At 58.0% G+C, this 20802-nt stretch overlaps 1 protein-coding gene across 1 annotated transcript in view; it reads right to left on the bottom strand.

The window, feature by feature from the left end:
* The window catches only part of LOC147116801 (uncharacterized), a 31786-nt gene that overhangs the window by 7664 nt on the left and 3320 nt on the right, over positions 1–20802 (bottom strand). The window contains exons 2-4 of the mRNA XM_085987165.1: positions 13371–13471; positions 11553–11711; positions 3266–4042 (exon numbers count right to left, since the gene is read on the bottom strand). Coding sequence (XP_085843291.1) covers positions 3266–4042; positions 11553–11711; positions 13371–13471 — 1037 coding nt within the window. The remainder of the gene's footprint in view (positions 1–3265; positions 4043–11552; positions 11712–13370; positions 13472–20802) is intronic.

Below are 20802 nucleotides of genomic sequence, written 5' to 3'. Positions count from 1 at the left end.
GCTGCAGTTGTACAGGGCCTTGGTGAGACCACACCTTGAGTATTGTGTGCAGTTTTGGTCGCCTTATCTGAGGAAGGATGTTCTTGCCATGGAGGGAGTGCAGCGAAGATTCACCAGACTGATACCTGGGATGGCAGGAATGACATATGAGGAGAGATTGGGTCGATTGGGCTTATACTCGCTGGAGTTTAGAAGAATGAGAGGGGATTTCATTGAAACTTATAAAATTCTGACAGGACTGGACAGACTAGATGCAGGAAGGATGTTCCCGATGGCCGGGGGAGTCCAGAACCAGGGGGTAACAGTCTAAGGATAAGGGGGTAAAAGCCGAATTTAGGACAGAGATGAGGAGGAATTTCTTCACCCAGAGAGTGGTGAACCTGTGGAATTCTCTACCACAGAAGGCAGTGGAGGCCAATTCATTAAATATATTCAAGGAGGTGTTGGATATATTTCTTAAGGCTAAAGGGATCAAGGGATATGGGGAGAAGGCAGGGACAGGGTACTGAATTTGGATGATCAGCCATGATCTCATTGAATGGCGGAGCAGGCTCGAGGGGCCGAATGGCCGACTCCTGCTCCTATCTTCTATGAACCAGGGGTCACAGTCTCAGGATAAGGGGGTCGAGTCACTGCACCCACAGACCATCCGTATACACCCCGCACCCGCCCGCCCGCATCAAACCCCCCGAAGCCTCAGTGGCAACTCTCTCCCTCCCTCCCTCCCACAGAGCAGGAAAGGCCCAGGCTCCGTCCCCGGCCTGGAGGGGGGGGGGGGGGGGGGGGGGGGTGCGGTAGGGGGGCGAGGGAGGGAGGGAGGAAAGAGGGAGGGAGGAGAGAGAGGAAAGAGAGAGGGAGGAAAGAGAGAGGGAGGGAGGGAGGGAGGGAGGAAGGGAAGGAGGGAGGGAGGGAAGGGAGGGAGGAAGGGAGGGAAGGAGGGAGGAAGGGAAGGAGGGAGGGGAGGGAAGGAGGGAGGGGAGGGAGGGAGGGGAGGGAGGAAGGGAAGGAAGGAGGGAAGGAAGGAGGGAAGGAGGGAGGGAAGGAGGGAGGGAAGGAGGGAGGGAAGGAGGGAGGGAAGGAGGGAGGGAAGGAGGGAGGGAAGGAGGGAGGGAGGGAGGGAAGGAGGGAGGGAAGGAAGGGAAGGAAGGAGAGAGGGAAGGAAGGAGAGAGGGAAGGAAGGAGAGAGGGAGAGAGGGAAGGAGGGAGGGAGGGAGGGAGGAAAGAGGGAGGGAGGAAAGGAAGGAGGGAGGGAGGAAGGGAGGGAGGAAAGGAAGGAGGAAGGGAGGGAGGAAAGGAAGGAGGAAGGGAGGGAGGAAAGGAAGGAGGGAGGGAGGGGAGGGAGGGAAGGAAGGAGGGAGGGAGGGAGGGAAGGAAGGAGGGAGGAAAGGAGGGAGGAAAGGAGGGAGGAAAGGAGGGAGGAAAGGAGGGAGGAAAGGAGGGAGGAAAGGAGGGAGGGAAGGAGGGAGGGAGGGAGGGAGGGAGGGAGGGAGGGAGGGAAGGAAGGAGGGAGGGAGGGAGGGAAGGAGGGAGGGAAGGAAGGAGGGAGGGAAGGAGGGAGGGAAGGAGGGAGGGAAGGAGGGAGGGAAGGAGGGAGGGAAGGAGGGAGGGAAGGAGGGAGGGAAGGAGGGAGGGAAGGAGGGAGGGAAGGAGGGAAGGAGGGAGGGAAGGAGGGAGGGAGGGAGGGAAGGAGGGAAGGAAGGAAGGAGGGTCGGAAGGAGGGAAGGAGGGAGGGAGGGAGGGGAGAGGGAGGGAGGGAGGAAAGAGGGAGGGAAGGAAGGAGGGAGGGTCGGAAGGAGGGAGGGAAGGAAGGAGGGAGGGAAGGAAGGAGGGAGGGAAGGAAGGAGGGAGGGAGGGAAGGAAGGAGGGAGGGAAGGAAGGAAGGAGGGAAGGAAGGAAGGAGGGAGGGAAGGAGGGAAGGAGGGAGGGAGGAAGGAGGGAGGGAAGGCGGGAGGGAGGGAAGGAGGGAGGGAGGGAGGGAAGGAGGGAAGGAGGGAAGGAGGGAGGGAGGAGAGAGGAAAGAGGGAGGGAGGGAGGAAAGAGGGAGGGAGGAAGGAAGGGAAGGAGGGAGGGAGGAAGGGAAGGAAGGAAGGAAGGAGGGAGGGAGGGAGGGAAGGAAGGAGAAAGGAAGGAGGGAGGGAGGGAGGTAGGGAAGGAGGGAGGTAGGGAAGGAGGGAGGTAGGGAAGGAGGGAGGGAGGGAGGGAGTGAGGGAGGGAGGGAAGGAGGGAGGGAGGGAAGGAGGGAAGGAGGGAAGGAGGGAGGGAGGGAGGGAGGGAAGGAAGGAGGAAAGGAAGGAGGAAAGGAGGGAGGAATGGAGGGAGGAATGGAGGGGAGGAAAGGAGGAGGGAGGAAAGGGGGAGGGAGGAAAGGGGGAGGGAGGAAAGGGGGAGGGAGGAAAGGGGGAGGGAGGAAAGGGGGAGGGAGGAAAGGGGGAGGGAGGAAAGGGGGGAGGAGGAAAGGGGGAGGGAGGAAAGGGGGAGGGAGGAAAGGGGGAGGGAGGAAAGGGGGAGGGAGGAAAGGGGGAGGGAGGAAAGGGGGAGGGAGGAAAGGGGGGAGGGAGGAAAGGGGGAGGGAGGAAAGGGGGAGGGAGGAAAGGGGGAGGGAGGAAAGGGGGAGGGAGGAGGAAAGGGGGAGGGAGGAGAGGGGGAGGAGGGAGGGGGAGGAGGGAGGGGGAGGAGGGAGGGGGAGGAGGGAGGGGGAGGAGGGAGGGGGAGGAGGGAGGGGGAGGAGGGAGGGGGAGGAGGGAGGGGGAGGAGGGAGGGGGAGGAGGGAGGGGGAGGAGGGAGGGGGGAGGGAGGAGGGAGGGGAGGGGGAGGGAGGAGGGAGGGGGGGGAGGAGGGAGGGGGGGGGGGAGGAGGGAGGGGGGGAGTGGGGGAGGGAGGGGGGAGTGGGGGAGGGAGGGGGGAGTGGGGAGGGAGGGGGGAGTGGGGAGGGAGGGGGGAGTGGGGAGGGAGGGGGGAGTGGGAGTGGGGAGGGAGGGGGGAGTGGGGAGGGGGAGGGGGAGTGGGGAGGGAGGGGGAGTGGGGAGGGAGGGGGAGTGGGGAGGGAGGGGGGGGGGAGCGACGCAGCGAGGGGAGAGAGGGGGAGTGGGCAGCGAGGGGGAGGGAGGGGGAGTGGGCAGCGAGGGGAGGGAGGGGAGTGGGCTGCGAGGGGAGGGAGGGGAGTGGGCTGCGAGGGGAGGGAGGGGAGTGACGCAGCGAGGGGAGTGACGCAGCGAGGGGGAGAGAGGGGGGAGTGGGGCAGCGAGGGGACGGAGGGGGAGTGGGCAGCGAGGGGACGGAGGGGGAGTGGGCAGCGAGGGGAGGGAGGGGAGTGGGCTGCGAGGGGAGGGAGGGGAGTGGGCTGCGAGGGGAGGGAGGGGAGTGACGCAGAGAGGGGAGGGAGGGGAGTGACGCAGAGAGGGGAGTGACGCAGCGAGGGGAGGGAGGGGGAGTGGGCAGCGAGGGGACGGAGGGGGAGTGGGCAGCGAGGGGACGGAGGGGGAGTGGGCAGCGAGGGGACGGAGGGGGGAGTGGGCAGCGAGGGGACGGAGGGGGAGTGGGCAGCGAGGGGGACGGAGGGGGAGTGGGCAGCGAGGGGACGGAGGGGGAGTGGGCAGCGAGGGGACGGAGGGGGGAGTGGGCAGCGAGGGAACGGCGGGGGAGTGGGCTGCGAGGGGGAGGGAGGGGGAGTGGAGCGCCGAGGGGAGTGACTCAGCGAGGGAAGGGAAGGGGGAGGGAAGGGGAGGGGAGGGCCGAGGGGACGCAGAGACTCCTCGGGGAACAGGACACGAGCCCAGGACTCACTCTGACCTTTGGTGATGTAGAGATAGAAGAAGTCGCAGTAGAGGATGGTCTGCACAATGCCCGCCACGATGGCGATGAGATCGAAGAAGCCCTCGCTGTAGTAACGCCAGATCCAGTTCAGGAGGTACAGGGTGCGGTATAGGCCCAGAGCGAAGAGGTAATGGCTGGTGATTGTCTCCGCCTCTCCCGTCTTACTGACCATGAACAGCTGAGGCAGGATGGCCACTGACTCCAGATAAATCGAGAAGGTCCACATGATCTGTAGGACACCATGGAACCATCAATACTGACACACTCTCAGCTCCAGCCCCAGAGTAGGGCCTAGAAATCAGTTAAAAAAGCTTACGGGATCCTGGGCTACATGAATAGAGGTATAAGTCAACCTTTATAAAACACTGGTTCGGCCTCAACTGGAGTATTGTGTCCAATTCTGGGCTCCGCACTTTAGGAAGGATGTGAAGGCCTTAGAGAGGGTGCAAGAAAGATTGAGCAGAATGGTACCAGGGATGAGGGACTTCAGTGATGTGGAGAGACTGGAGAAGCTGGGGTTGTTCTCCTTAGAGCAGAGAAGGTTAAGAGGAGATTGACCAGAATGGACCAGGGATGAGGGACTTCAGTGATGTGGAGAGACTGGAGAAGCTGGGATTGTTCTCCTTAGAGCAGAGAAGGTTAAGGGGGAGATTGACCAGAATGGTACCAGGGATGAGGGACTTCAGTGATGTGGAGAGACTGGAGAAGCTGGGATTGTTCTCCTTAGAGCAGAGAAGGTTAAGAGGAGATTGACCAGAATGGTACCAGGGATGAGGGACTTCAGTGATGTGGAGAGACTGGAGAAGCTGGGATTGTTCTCCTTAGAGCAGAGAAGGTTAAGGGGAGATTGACCAGAATGGGACCAGGGATGAGGGACTTCAGTGATGTGGAGAGACTGGAGAAGCTGGGATTGTTCTCCTTAGAGCAGAGAAGGTTAAGGGGAGATTGACCAGAATGGTACCAGGGATGAGGGACTTCAGTGATGTGGAGAGACTGGAGAAGCTGGGGTTGTTCTCCTTGGAGCAGAGAAGGTTAAGGGGAGATTGACCAGAATGGTACCAGGGATGAGGGACTTCAGTGATGTGGAGAGACTGGAGAAGCTGCGGTTGTTCTCCTTAGAGCAGAGAAGGTTAAGGGGAGATTGACCAGAATGGTACCGGGGATGAGGGACTTCAGTGATGTGGAGAGACTGGAGAAGCTGGGGTTGTTCTCCTTGGAGCAGAGAAGGTTAAGGGGAGATTGACCAGAATGGTACCAGGGATGAGGGACTTCAGTGATGTGGAGAGACTGGAGAAGCTGGGATTGTTCTCCTTGGAGCAGAGAAGGTTAAGGGGAGATTTGATTGAGGTGTTCAAAATCATGAGGGGTCTGGACACAGTAGATAGAGAGAAACTGTTCCCATTGGCGGAAGGGTCGAGAACCAGAGGACACAGATTTAAGGTGATTGGCAGAAGAACCAAAGGCGACATGAGGAAAAACTGTTTTACACAGCGAGTGGTTCAGATCTGGAATGCACTGCCTGAAAGTGGAGGCAGATTCAATCGTGGCTTTCAAAAGGGAATTGGATAAGTACCTGAAGGAAAGAAATATGCAGGGCTACAGGGAAAGGACGGGGGAGTGGGACTAGCTGAAGTGCTCTTGCAGGGAGCCGGCATGGGATTGACGGGCCGAATGGCCTTCTTTCGTGCTGTAATCTTTCTATGATCTACCTCCGACAGTGCAGCGCTCCCTCAGTACTGGCACCGGGGAGTGTGGGCCTGGATTATGGGGCTCGAGTCCTAGAGTATATACATCTACCTCCGACAGTGCAGCACTCCCTCAGTACTGGCACCGGGGAGTGTGGGCCTGGATTATGGGGCTCGAGTCCTAGAGTATATACATCTACCTCCGACAGTGCAGCGCTTCCTCAGTACTGGCACCGGGGAGTGTCGGCCTGGATTATGGGGCTCGAGTCCTAGAGTATATACATCTACCTCCGACAGTGCAGCGCTCCCTCAGTACTGGCACCGGGGAGTGTCGGCCTGGATTATGGGGCTCGAGTCCTAGAGTATATACATCTACCTCCGACAGTGCAGCACTCCCTCAGTACTGGCACCGGGGAGTGTGGGCCTGGATTATGGGGCTCAAGTCCTAGAGTATATACATTTACCTCCGACAGTGCAGCGCTCCCTCTGTACTGGCACCGGGGAGTGTGGGCCTGGATTATGGGGCTCGAGTCCTAGAGTGGAAACATCTACCTCCGACAGTGCAGCGCTCCCTCAGTACTGGCACCGGGGAGTGTGGGCCTGGATTATGGGGCTCGAGTCCTAGAGTGGAAACATCTACCTCCGACAGTGCAGCTCTCCCTCAGTGCTGGCACCGGGGAGTGTGGGCCTGGATTATGGGGCTCGAGTCCTAGAGTATATACATCTACCTCCGACAGTGCAGCGCTCCCTCAGTACTGGCACCGGGGAGTGTGGGCCTGGATTATGGGGCTCCAGTCCTAGAGTATATACATCTACCTCCGACAGTGCAGCACTCCCTCAGTACTGGCACCAGGGAGTGTGGGCCTGGATTATGGGGCTCCAGTCCTGGAGTATATACATCTACCTCCGACAGTGCAGCGCTCCCTCAGTACTGGCACCGGGGAGTGTGGGCCTGGATTATGGGGCTCGAGTCCTAGAGTATATACATCTACCTCCGACAGTGCAGCGCTCCCTCAGTACTGGCACCGGGGAGTGTGGGCCTGGATTATGGAGCTCCAGTCCTAGAGTATATACATCGACCTCCGACAGTGCAGCGCTCCCTCAGTACAGGCACCGGGGAGTGTGGGCCTGGATTATGGGGCTCGAGTCCTAGAGTATATACATCTACCTCCGACAGTGCAGCACTCCCTCAGTACTGGCACCGGGGAGTGTGGGCCTGGATTATGGGGCTCGAGTCCTAGAGTATATACATCTACCTCCGACAGTGCAGTGCTCCCTCAGTACTGGCACCGGGGAGTGTGGGCCTGGATTATGGGGCTCAAGTCCGAGAGTATATATATCTACCTCCGACAGTGCAGTGCTCCCTCAGTACTGCCACCGGGGAGTGTGGGCCTGGATTATGGGGCTCGAGTCCTAGAGTATATACATCTACCTCCGACAGTGCAGCGCTCCCTCAATACTGCCACCGGGGAGTGTGGGCCTGGATTATGGGGCTCCAGTCCTAGAGTATATACATCTACCTCCGACAGTGCAGCGCTCCCTCAGTACTGGCACCGGGCAGTGTGGGCCTGGATTATGGGGCTCGAGTCCTAGAGTATATACATCTACCTCCGACAGTGCAGCGCTCCCTCAGTACTGGCACCGGGGAGTGTGGGCCTGGATTATGGGGCTCGGGTCCTAGAGTATATACATCTACCTCCGACAGTGCAGCACTCCCTCAGTACTGGCACCGGGGAGTGTGGGCCTGGATTATGGGGCTCGAGTCCTAGAGTATATACATCTACCTCCGACAGTGCAGCGCTTCCTCAGTACTGGCACCGGGGAGTGTCGGCCTGGATTATGGGGCTCGAGTCCTAGAGTATATACATCTACCTCCGACAGTGCAGCGCTCCCTCAGTACTGGCACCGGGGAGTGTCGGCCTGGATTATGGGGCTCGAGTCCTAGAGTATATACATCTACCTCCGACAGTGCAGCACTCCCTCAGTACTGGCACCGGGGAGTGTGGGCCTGGATTATGGGGCTCAAGTCCTAGAGTATATACATTTACCTCCGACAGTGCAGCGCTCCCTCTGTACTGGCACCGGGGAGTGTGGGCCTGGATTATGGGGCTCGAGTCCTAGAGTGGAAACATCTACCTCCGACAGTGCAGCGCTCCCTCAGTACTGGCACCGGGGAGTGTGGGCCTGGATTATGGGGCTCGAGTCCTAGAGTGGAAACATCTACCTCCGACAGTGCAGCTCTCCCTCAGTGCTGGCACCGGGGAGTGTGGGCCTGGATTATGGGGCTCGAGTCCTAGAGTATATACATCTACCTCCGACAGTGCAGCGCTCCCTCAGTACTGGCACCGGGGAGTGTGGGCCTGGATTATGGGGCTCCAGTCCTAGAGTATATACATCTACCTCCGACAGTGCAGCACTCCCTCAGTACTGGCACCAGGGAGTGTGGGCCTGGATTATGGGGCTCCAGTCCTGGAGTATATACATCTACCTCCGACAGTGCAGCGCTCCCTCAGTACTGGCACCGGGGAGTGTGGGCCTGGATTATGGGGCTCGAGTCCTAGAGTATATACATCTACCTCCGACAGTGCAGCGCTCCCTCAGTACTGGCACCGGGGAGTGTGGGCCTGGATTATGGAGCTCCAGTCCTAGAGTATATACATCGACCTCCGACAGTGCAGCGCTCCCTCAGTACAGGCACCGGGGAGTGTGGGCCTGGATTATGGGGCTCGAGTCCTAGAGTATATACATCTACCTCCGACAGTGCAGCACTCCCTCAGTACTGGCACCGGGGAGTGTGGGCCTGGATTATGGGGCTCGAGTCCTAGAGTATATACATCTACCTCCGACAGTGCAGTGCTCCCTCAGTACTGGCACCGGGGAGTGTGGGCCTGGATTATGGGGCTCAAGTCCGAGAGTATATATATCTACCTCCGACAGTGCAGTGCTCCCTCAGTACTGCCACCGGGGAGTGTGGGCCTGGATTATGGGGCTCGAGTCCTAGAGTATATACATCTACCTCCGACAGTGCAGCGCTCCCTCAGTACTGGCACCGGGCAGTGTGGGCCTGGATTATGGGGCTCGAGTCCTAGAGTATATACATCTACCTCCGACAGTGCAGCGCTCCCTCAGTACTGGCACCGGGGAGTGTGGGCCTGGATTATGGGGCTCGGGTCCTAGAGTATATACATCTACCTCCGACAGTGCAGCACTCCCTCAGTACTGGCACCGGGGAGTGTGGGCCTGGATTATGGGGCTCGAGTCCTAGAGTATATACATCTACCTCCGACAGTGCAGCGCTTCCTCAGTACTGGCACCGGGGAGTGTCGGCCTGGATTATGGGGCTCGAGTCCTAGAGTATATACATCTACCTCCGACAGTGCAGCGCTCCCTCAGTACTGGCACCGGGGAGTGTCGGCCTGGATTATGGGGCTCGAGTCCTAGAGTATATACATCTACCTCCGACAGTGCAGCACTCCCTCAGTACTGGCACCGGGGAGTGTGGGCCTGGATTATGGGGCTCAAGTCCTAGAGTATATACATTTACCTCCGACAGTGCAGCGCTCCCTCTGTACTGGCACCGGGGAGTGTGGGCCTGGATTATGGGGCTCGAGTCCTAGAGTGGAAACATCTACCTCCGACAGTGCAGCGCTCCCTCAGTACTGGCACCGGGGAGTGTGGGCCTGGATTATGGGGCTCGAGTCCTAGAGTGGAAACATCTACCTCCGACAGTGCAGCTCTCCCTCAGTGCTGGCACCGGGGAGTGTGGGCCTGGATTATGGGGCTCGAGTCCTAGAGTATATACATCTACCTCCGACAGTGCAGCGCTCCCTCAGTACTGGCACCGGGGAGTGTGGGCCTGGATTATGGGGCTCCAGTCCTAGAGTATATACATCTACCTCCGACAGTGCAGCACTCCCTCAGTACTGGCACCAGGGAGTGTGGGCCTGGATTATGGGGCTCCAGTCCTGGAGTATATACATCTACCTCCGACAGTGCAGCGCTCCCTCAGTACTGGCACCGGGGAGTGTGGGCCTGGATTATGGGGCTCGAGTCCTAGAGTATATACATCTACCTCCGACAGTGCAGCGCTCCCTCAGTACTGGCACCGGGGAGTGTGGGCCTGGATTATGGAGCTCCAGTCCTAGAGTATATACATCGACCTCCGACAGTGCAGCGCTCCCTCAGTACAGGCACCGGGGAGTGTGGGCCTGGATTATGGGGCTCGAGTCCTAGAGTATATACATCTACCTCCGACAGTGCAGCACTCCCTCAGTACTGGCACCGGGGAGTGTGGGCCTGGATTATGGGGCTCGAGTCCTAGAGTATATACATCTACCTCCGACAGTGCAGTGCTCCCTCAGTACTGGCACCGGGGAGTGTGGGCCTGGATTATGGGGCTCAAGTCCGAGAGTATATATATCTACCTCCGACAGTGCAGTGCTCCCTCAGTACTGCCACCGGGGAGTGTGGGCCTGGATTATGGGGCTCGAGTCCTAGAGTATATACATCTACCTCCGACAGTGCAGCGCTCCCTCAATACTGCCACCGGGGAGTGTGGGCCTGGATTATGGGGCTCCAGTCCTAGAGTATATACATCTACCTCCGACAGTGCAGCGCTCCCTCAGTACTGGCACCGGGCAGTGTGGGCCTGGATTATGGGGCTCGAGTCCTAGAGTATATACATCTACCTCCGACAGTGCAGCGCTCCCTCAGTACTGCCACCGGGGAGTGTGGGCCTGGATTATGGGGCTCGAGTCCTAGAGTATATACATCTACCTCCGACAGTGCAGCGCTCCCTCAGTACTGGCACCGGGGAGTGTGGGCCTGGATTATGGGGCTCGAGTCCTAGAGTATATACATCTACCTCCGACAGTGCAGCACTCCCTCAGTACTGGCACCGGGGAGTGTGGGCCTGGATTATGGGGCTCGAGTCCTAGAGTATATACATCTACCTCCGACAGTGCAGCGCTCCCTCAGTACTGGCACCGGGGAGTGTGGGCCTGGATTATGGGGCTCGAGTCCTAGAGTATATACATCTACCTCCGACAGTGCAGCACTCCCTCAGTACTGGCACCGGGCAGTGTGGGCCTGGATTATGGGACTCGAGTCCGAGAGTATATACATCTACCTCCGACAGTGCAGCACTCCCTCAGTAGTGGCACCGGGGAGTGTGGGCCTGGATTATGGGGCTCGAGTCCTAGAGTATATACATCTACCTCCGACAGTGCAGCGCTCCCTCAGTACTGGCACCGGGGAGTGTGGGCCTGGATTATGGAGCTCGAGTCCTAGAGTATATACATCTACCTCCGACAGTGCAGCACTCCCTCAGTACTGGCACCGGGGAGTGTGGGCCTGGATTATGGGGCTCGAGTCCTAGAGTATATACATCTACCTCCGACAGTGCAGCGCTCCCTCAGTACTGGCACCGGCGAGTGTGGGCCTGGATTATGGGGCTCGAGTCCTACAGTATATACATCTACGTCCGACAGTGCAGCGCTCCCTCAGTACTGGCACCGGGGAGTGTGGGCCTGGATTACGGGGCTCGAGTCTTCGCGTATATACATCTACCTCCGACAGTGCAGCGCTCCCTCAGTACTGGCACCGGGGAGTGTGGGCCTGGATTATGGAGCTCGAGTCCTAGAGTATATACATCTACCTCCGACAGTGCAGCGCTCCCTCAGTACTGGCACTGGGGAGTGTGGGCCTGGATTATGGGGCTCGAGTCCTAGAGTATATACATCTACCTCCGACAGTGCAGCGCTCCCTCAGTACTGGCACCGGGGAGTGTGGGCCTGGATTATGGAGCTCGAGTCCTAGAGTATATACATCTACCTCCGACAGTGCAGCGCTCCCTCAGTACTGGCACCGGGGAGTGTGGGCCTGGATTATGGAGCTCGAGTCCTAGAGTATATACATCTACCTCCGACAGTGCAGCGCTCCCTCAGTACTGGCACCAGGGAGTGTGGGCCTGGATTATGGATTACTGGCGCACTGCCGAGAGAGAGAATACATTGGTAGATCTACGGCAGTTCATTTAAATCTGGGCGCTCGTACCTCAAGAGGAGTGAAATCATGGTTGACGAGAAATGCCAAGATGGCAGTGGGGACCAGCAGGAATTCAATCCGGAAGGTGTCATGGTTTCCATCGTAAGTCGCCTTGAACTTGGAGTAAATCATCCACAATGTGCTATAGGAGCAACTGATATACACAACCTAGGACAGGGCAGGGACAGCACGGGTTAGATACAGAGTAAAGCTCCCTCTACACTGCCCCATCAAACACTCCCAGGGCAGGTACAGCACGGGGTTAGATACAGAGTAAAGCTCCCTCTACACTGTCCCATCAAACACTCCCAGGGCAGGTACAGCACGGGGTTAGATACAGAGTAAAGCTCCCTCTACACTGTCCCATCAAACACTCCCAGGGCAGGTACAGCACGGGTTAGATACAGAGTAAAGCTCCCTCTACACTGCCCCATCAAACACTCCCAGGGCAGGTACAGCACGGGTTAGATACAGAGTAAAGCCCCCTCTACACTGTCCCATCAAACACTCCCCGGGCAGGTACAGCACGGGTTAGATACAGAGTAAAGCTCCCTCTACACTACCCAATCAAACACTCCCAGGGCAGGTACATCACGGGGTTAGATACAGAGTAAAGCTCTCTCTACACTGTCCCATCAAACACACCCAGGGCAGGTACAGCACGGAGTTAGATACAGAGTAAAGCTCTCTCTACACTGTCCCATCAAACACTCCCAGGGCAGATTCAGCACGGGGTTAGATACAGAGTAAAGCTCCCTCTACACTGCCCCATCAAACACTCCCAGGGCAGGTACAGCACGGGGTTAGATACAGAGTAAAGCTCCCTCTACACTGTCCCATCAAACACTCCCAGGGCAGGTACAGCACGGGTTAGATACAGAGTAAAGCTCCCTCTACACTGTCCCATCAATCACTCCCAGGGCAGGTACAGCACGGGTTAGATACAGAGTAAAGCTCCCTCTACACTGTCCCATCAAACACTCCCAGGGCAGGTGCAGCACGGGGTTAGATACAGAGTAAAGCTCCCTCTACACTGTCCCATCAAACACTCCCAGTGCAGGTACAGCACGGGGTTACATACAGAGTAAAGCTTCCTCTAGACTGTCCCATCAAACACTCCCAGGGCAGGTACAGCACGGGGTTAGATACAGAGTAAAGCTCCCTCTACACTGTCCCATCAAACACTCCCAGGGTAGGTACAGCACGGGGTTAGATACAGAGTAAAGCTTCCTCTACACTGTCCCATCAAACACTCCCAGGGCAGGTATAGCACGGGTTAAGAAGAACATCAGAATTAGGAGCAGGAGTCGGCCATTCGGCCCCTCGAGCCTGCTCCACCATTCAATAAGATCATGGCTGATCTTCGACCTCAACTCCACTTTCCCCGCCCGATCCCCATATCCCTCGATTCCCCGAGAGTCCAAAAATCTATCGATCTCAGCCTTGAATATACTCAACGACTGAGCCTCCACAGCCCTCTGGGGCAGAGAATTCCAAAGATTCACCGCCCTCTGAGTGAAGAAATTCCTCCTCATCTCAGTCCTCAATGGCCGACCCCTTATCCTGAGACTGTGACCCCTGGTTCGAGACTCTCCAGCCCAGGGGGAAACAGCCTCTCAGCATCTACCCTGTCAAGCCCCCTCAGAATCTTATATGTTTCAATGAGATCACCTCTCATTCTTCTAAACTCCACAGAGTATCGGCCCAATCTACTCAATCAGTGATAGAGAACTTGGTTCTAATGAAGCCCCCAGATAGAAGGGAAGGAAGAGATGATCGGAGAACTGGGTGAGGCAGTAATAAAGCCAGGTTCACACTTCCTGTTACCTTCATACACGTGTTGTAAAACGAGATGAAGTTGGTGAAGAGGTCGAGATATCGGGAGGTGAACACAATGGCAAACAGTAACTGGCTCTTCCCGGAGATACCTGTGAGAGGAGAGAGATAGAGAGACAGTCAACAGGCCACTCTCGTTCGATTCCTCGGATGGATCAACACCGGAGAAGCTCGACTCCAATCCAGGACAAAGCCGCCCGCTCGATCAGCACCCCTTCCGTTACCTTAAACATTCACTCCCTCCACCACCGGCGCATCGTGGCTGCAGGGGGCGAGGGCCATGGAGGGATTTGAACAGGAGGATGAGAATTGTAGGGGCTGTAGGAGGTTACAGAGATAGGGAGGGGGTGAGGGCCATGGAGGGATTTGAACAGGAGGATGAGAATTGTAGGGCTGGAGGAGGTTACAGAGATAGGGAGGGGGCGAGGGACCATGGAGGGATTTGAACAGGAGGATGAGAATTGTAGGGGCTGGAAGAGGTTACAGAGATAGGGAGGGGGGCGAGGGGCCATGGAGGGATTTGAACAGGAGGATGAGAATTGTAGGGGCTGGAGGAGGTTACAGAGATAGGGAGGGGGCGAGGGCCATGGAGGGATTTGAACAGGAGGATGAGAATTGTAGGGCTGGAGGAGTTTACAGAGATAGGGAGGGGGCGAGGGCCATGGAGGGATCTGAACAGGAGGATGAGAATTGTCGGGGCTGGAGGAGGTTACAGAGATAGGGAGGGGGGCGAGGGGCCATGGAGAGATTTGAACAGGAGGATGAGAATTGTAAGGCTGGAGGAGATTAGAGATAGGGAGGGGGCGAGGGGCCATGGAGGGATTTGAACAGGAGGATGAGAATTGTAGGGCTGGAGGAGGTTACAGAGATAGGGAGGGGGCGAGGGGCCATGGAGGGATTTGAACAGGAGGATGAGAATTGTAGGGCTGGAGGAGGTTACAGAGATAGGGAGGGGGCGAGGGCCATGGAGGGATTTGAACAGGAGGATGAGAATTGTAGGGGCTGGAGGAGGTTACAGAGATAGGGAGGGGGCGAGGGCCATGGACGGATTTGAACAGGAGGATGAGAATTGTAGGACTGGAGGAGATTACAGAGATAGGGAGGGGGCGAGGGCCATGGAGGGATTTGAACAGGAGGATGAGAATTGTAGAGGCTGGAGGAGGTTGCAGAGATAGGGAGGGGGCGAGGGGCCATGGAGGGATTTGAACAGGAGGATGAGAATTGTAGGGGCTGGAGGAGGTTACAGAGATAGGGAGGGGGCGAGGGCCATGGAGGGATTTGAACAGGAGGATAAGAATTGTAGGGCTAGAGGAGGTTACAGAGATAGGGAGGGGGCGAGGGACCATGGAGGGATTTGAACAGGAGGATGAGAATTGTAGGGCTGGAGGAGGTTAGGGAGATAGTGAGGGGTGAGGGCCATGGAGGGATTTGAACAGGAGGATGAGAATTGTAGGGGCTGGAGGAGGTTAGAGAGATAGTGAGGGGTGAGGGCCATGGAGGGATTTGAACAGGAGGATGAGAATTGTAGGGCTGGAGGAGGTTACAGAGATAGGGAGGGGGCGAGGGCCATGGAGGGATTTGAACAGGAGGATGAGAATTGTAGGGGCTGGAGGAGGTTACAGAGATAGGGACGGGGCGAGGGGCCACGGAGGGATTTGAACAGGAGGATGAGAATTGTAGGGCTGGAGGAGGTTACAGAGATAGGGAGGGGGCGAGGGGCCATGGAAGGATTTGAACAGGAGGATGAGAATTGTAGGGGCTGGAGGAGGTTACAGAGATAGGAAGGGGGCGAGGGCCATGGAGGGATTTGAACAGGAGGATGAGAATTGTAGGGCTGGAGCAGGTTACAGAGATAGGGAGGGGGCGAGGGCCATGGAGGGATTTGAACAGGAGGATGAGAATTGTAGGGGCTGGAGGAGGTTACAGAGATAGGGAGGGGGCGAGGGCCATGGAGGGATTTGAACAGGAGGATGAGAATTGTAGGGGCTGTAGGAGGTTACAGAGATAGGGAGGGGGCGAGGGCCATGGAGGGATTTGAACAGGAGGATGAGAATTGTAGGGGCTGGAGGAGGTTACAGAGATAGGGAGGGGGGCGAGGGGCCATGGAGAGATTTGAACAGGAGGATGAGAATTGTAAGGCTGGAGGAGATTAGAGATAGGGAGGGGGCGAGGGGCCATGGAGGGATTTGAACAGGAGGATGAGAATTGTAGGGCTGGAGGAGGTTACAGAGATAGGGAGGGGGCGAGGGGCCATGGAGGGATTTGAACAGGAGGATGAGAATTGTAGGGCTGGAGGAGGTTACAGAGATAGGGAGGGGGCGAGGGCCATGGAGGGATTTGAACAGGAGGATGAGAATTGTAGGGGCTGGAGGAGGTTACAGAGATAGGGAGGGGGCGAGGGCCATGGACGGATTTGAACAGGAGGATGAGAATTGTAGGACTGGAGGAGATTACAGAGATAGGGAGGGGGCGAGGGCCATGGAGGGATTTGAACAGGAGGATGAGAATTGTAGAGGCAGGAGGAGGTTGCAGAGATAGGGAGGGGGCGAGGGGCCATGGAGGGATTTGAACAGGAGGATGAGAATTGTAGGGGCTGGAGGAGGTTACAGAGATAGGGAGGGGGCGAGGGCCATGGAGGGATTTGAACAGGAGGATAAGAATTGTAGGGCTAGAGGAGGTTACAGAGATAGGGAGGGGGCGAGGGACCATGGAGGGATTTGAACAGGAGGATGAGAATTGTAGGGCTGGAGGAGGTTAGGGAGATAGTGAGGGGTGAGGGCCATGGAGGGATTTGAAGAGGAGGATGAGAATTGTAGGGGCTGGAGGAGGTTAGAGAGATAGTGAGGGGTGAGGGCCATGGAGGGATTTGAACAGGAGGATGAGAATTGTAGGGCTGGAGGAGGTTACAGAGATAGGGAGGGGGCGAGGGCCATGGAGGGATTTGAACAGGAGGATGAGAATTGTAGGGGCTGGAGGAGGTTACAGAGATAGGGACGGGGCGAGGGGCCACGGAGGGATTTGAACAGGAGGATGAGAATTGTAGGGCTGGAGGAGGTTACAGAGATAGGGAGGGGGCGAGGGGCCATGGAAGGATTTGAACAGGAGGATGAGAATTGTAGGGGCTGGAGGAGGTTACAGAGATAGGGAGGGGGCGAGGGCCATGGAGGGATTTGAACAGGAGGATGAGAATTGTAGGGCTGGAGCAGGTTACAGAGATAGGGAGGGGGCGAGGGCCATGGAGGGATTTGAACAGGAGGATGAGAATTGTAGGGGCTGGAGGAGGTTACAGAGATAGGGAGGGGGGCGAGGAGCCATGGAGGGATTTGAACAGGAGGATGAGAATTGTAGGAGCTGGAGGAGGTTACAGAGATAGGGAGGGGGGCGAGGAGCCATGGAGGGATTTGAACAGGAGGATGAGAATTGTAGGGGCTGGAGGAGGTTACAGAGATAGGGAGGGGGGCGAGGAGCCATGGAGGGATTTGAACAGGAGGATGAGAATTGTAGGGGCTGGAGGAGGTTACAGAGATAGGGAGGGGGCGAGGGCCATGGAGGGATTTGAACAGGAGGATGAGAATTGTAGGGCTGGAGGAGGTTACAGAGATAGGGAGGGGGTGAGGGGCCATGGAGGGATTTGAACAGGAGGATGAGAATTGTAGGGGCTGGAGGAGGTTACAGAGATAGGGAGGGGGCGAGGGGCCATGGAGGGATTTGAACAGGAGGATGAGAATTTTGAAATCGAGGTGTTGCCGGACCGGGAGCCGGTGTAGGTCAGCGAGCACGGGGGCGGGGGGGGGTGATGGGTGAACGGGACTCGGTGCGAGTTAGGACACGGGGGCAACCGAGTTTTGGATGACCTCAAGTTTACGTAGGGTGCAATGTGGGAGGCCAGCCTGGAGTGCGTTGGAATAGTCAAGTCTGGAGGTAACAAAGACATGGATGAGGGGTTCAGCAGCGGGTGAGCTGAGGCAAAGGCGGAGACGGGCGATGTTAGGGAGTTGGGAGTAGGCGGTCTTTGTTATGCTGCGGTGGCATAGTGGTTAGCACTGTTACCTCACAGCGCTAGGGACCCGGGTTCGAATCCGGCCTCGGGTGACTGTGCAAACTCCACACAGACATTCTCCCCGTGTTTGCGTGGGTTTCCTCCGGGTGCTCCGGTTTCCTCCCACAGTCCAAAGATGTGCGGGTTAGGTTGATTGGCTATGATAAATTGACCCTTAGTGTTAGGGGGATTAAATACGTGGGGTTACGGGGATAGGGTGGGATATGTGTTGGTGTAGGGGTTACGGGGATCGGGTGGGATATGTGTTGGTGTAGGGGTTACGGGGATCGGGTGGGATATGTGTTGGTGTAGGGGTTACGGGGATCGGGTGGGATATGTGTTGGTGTAGGGGTTACGGGGATCGGGTGGGATATGTGTTGGTGTAGGGGTTACGGGGATCGGGTGGGATATGTGTCGGTGCAGGCTCGATGGGCCGAAATGGCCTCTATCTGCACTGTGGGGTTTCTGTGATTTCTGTGATATGTGGTCGGAAGCTTATTTCAGGGTCAAGTATGACACCGAGGTTGCGAACAGTGTGGCTCAGCCTCAGACAGATGCTAGGGAGAGGGATGGAGTCAGAGGCTCGGGAACGGAGTTCGTGGGGGGGACCGAAAACAATGGCTTCGGTCTTCCCGATATTTAACCGGAGAGGAGGAGGAGGAGGAGGAGGAAGGCGCGCATTTCCCTCTTTCCCCCTCCATCCCCCAGCCAACGTTACAAAATGGTTGGGATTTGAGTGGACCATCTGGACCCGCGGAGGCAGCCTCTCTCTCCCACCCACAGCACTTTCTCGGCCGCAGAACCCATTATATGGTTTGATTTTCAGTCATATCCTGGCTCGATTAGCACAATGGATGAAAGTATTTCCTACTGGCACTGGCTGTATCATCACCACGTGGCCTGAACCCAGTCAGGCGGACAGGGGAATGAATTTGCCGTCCGATTTGTCTGCACGATGTGCAAGAAATTCTTTCGATTTTTAAGGGTCTTTGATCAAACACAATTCAACTCAACCCACAGGACCGGTACCCCAGATCAGGGAGTTCGGGAACAAAAACTTTGAGGTCCTGGGATGAGAGTGCTGTCCTATGAGGAGAGATTGAGTAGATTGGGCCGATACTCTCTGGAGTTTAGAAGAATGAGAGGTGATCTCATTGAAAGGTCTAAGATTCTGAGGGGGATTGACAGGGTCGATGCTGAGAGGCTGTTTCCCCCCTGGGCTGGAGAGTCTCGAACCAGGGGTCACAGTCTCAGGATAAGGGGTCGGCCATTGAGGACTGAGATGAGGAGGAATTTCTTCACTCAGAGGGCGGTGAATCTTTGGAATTCTCTGCCCCAGAGGGCTGTGGAGGCTCAGTCGTTGAGTATATTCAAGGCCGAGATCGATAGATTTTTGGACTCTCGGGGAATCGAGGGATATGGGGATCGGGCGGGGAAAGTGGAGTTGAGGTCGATGATCAGCCATGATCTTATTGAATGGTGGAGCAGGCTCGAGGGGCCGAATCTTAATTGAGGTGTATAAGATTATGAGGGGGCCTAGATAGAGTGGATAGGAAGGACCTATTTCCCTTAGCAGCGAGATCAATAACCAGGGGGCAGGGATTTAAAGTAATTGGTCGGAGGTTGAGAGGGGAGGGGGGTTGAGAGGGGAGGGGGGTTGAGAGGGGAGGGCAGTTGAGGGGAGGGGAGTTGAGGGGAGGGGAGTTGAGGGGAGGGGAGTTGAGGGGAGGGGAGAGGAGTTGAGGGGAGGGGAGTTGAGGGGAGGGGAGGGGAGTTGAGGGGAGGGGAGGGGAGGGGAGTTGAGGGGAGGGGAGTTGAGGGGAGGGGAGTTGAGGGGAGGGGAGTTGAGGGGAGGGGAGTTGAGGGGAGGGGAGTTGAGGGGAGGGGAGTTGAGGGGAGGGGAGTTGAGGGGAGGGGAGTTGAGGGGAGGGGAGTTGAGGGGAGGGGAGTTGAGGGGAGGGGAGTTGAGGGGAGGGGAGTTGAGGGGAGGGGAGTTGAGGGGAGGGGAGTTGAGGGGAGGGGAGTTGAGGGGAGGGGAGGGGAGGGGAGGGGAGGGGAGTTGAGGGGAGGGGAGTTGAGGGGAGGGGAGTTGAGGGGAGGGGAGTTGAGGGGAGGGGAGTTGAGGGGAGGGGAGTTGAGGGGAGGGGAGTTGAGGGGAGGGGAGTTGAGGGGAGGGGAGTTGAGGGGAGGGGAGTTGAGGGGAGGGGAGTTGAGGGGAGGGGAGTTGAGGGGAGGGGAGGGGAGGGGAGGGGAGGGGAGGGGAGGGGAGGGGAGGGGAGGGGAGGGGAGGGGAGGGGAGTTGAGGGGAGTTGAGGGGAGGGGAGTTGAGGGGAGGGGAGTTGAGGGGAGGGGAGTTGAGGGGAGGGGAGTTGAGGGGAGGGGAGTTGAGGGGAGGGGAGTTGAGGGGAGGGGAGTTGAGGGGAGTTGAGTTGAGGGGAGTTGAGTTGAGGGGAGTTGAGGGGAGTTGAGGGGAGTTGAGGGGAGGGGAGGGGAGGGGAGGGGAGGGGAGGGGAGGGGAGGGGAGGGGAGGGGAGGGGAGGGGAGGGGAGGGGAGGGGAGGGGAGTTGAGGGGAGGGGAGTTGAGGGGAGGGGAGTTGAGGGGAGGGGAGTTGAGGGGGGGAGTTGAGGGGAGGGGAGTTGAGGGGAGTTGAGGGGAGGGGAGTTCAGGGGAGTTGAGGGGAGGGGAGTTGAGGGGAGGGGAGGGGAGTTGAGGGGAGGGGAGTTGAGGGGAGGGGAGTTGAGGGGAGGGAGTTGAGGGGAGGGGAGTTGAGGGAGGGAGTTGAGGGGAGGGAGTTGAGGGGAGTTGAGGGGAGGGGAGGGGAGTTGAGGGGAGTTGAGGGGAGGGGAGGGGAGTTGAGGGGAGGGGAGGGGAGTTGAGGGGAGGGGAGGGGAGTTGAGCGGAGGGGAGTTGAGGGGAGGGAGGGGAGTTGAGGGGAGGGGAGGGGAGTTGAGGGGAGGGGAGTTGAGGGGAGGGGAGGGGAGGGGAGTTGAGGGGAGGGGAGTTGAGGGAGTTGAGGGGAGGGGAGTTGAGGGGAGGGGAGTGAGGGGAGGGGAGGGGAGTTGAGGGGAGGGAGTTGAGGGGAGGGGAGTTGAGGGGAGGGGAGTTGAGGGGAGGGGAGTTGAGGGGAGGGGAGTTGAGGGGAGGGGAGTTGAGGGGAGGGAGTTGAGGGGAGGGGAGGGAGGGGAGGGGAGGGGAGTTGAGGGGAGGGGAGGGGAGGGGAGGGGAGGGGAGTTGAGGGAGGGAGTTGAGGGGAGGGGAGTTGAGGGGAGGGGAGTTGAGGGGAGGGGAGGGGAGGGGAGGGGAGGGGAGGGGAGGGGAGTTGAGGGGAGGGGAGGGGAGTTGAGGGGAGGGGAGGGGAGTTGAGGGGAGTTGAGGGGAGGGGA

This window comes from Somniosus microcephalus, chromosome 5, assembly GCF_052327205.1.
Source record: "Somniosus microcephalus isolate GS21.2 chromosome 5, FLI_Smic_1.0, whole genome shotgun sequence".
NCBI lineage: Eukaryota > Metazoa > Chordata > Chondrichthyes > Squaliformes > Somniosidae > Somniosus > Somniosus microcephalus.
This window is presented reverse-complemented; position numbering and strand designations above follow the sequence as displayed.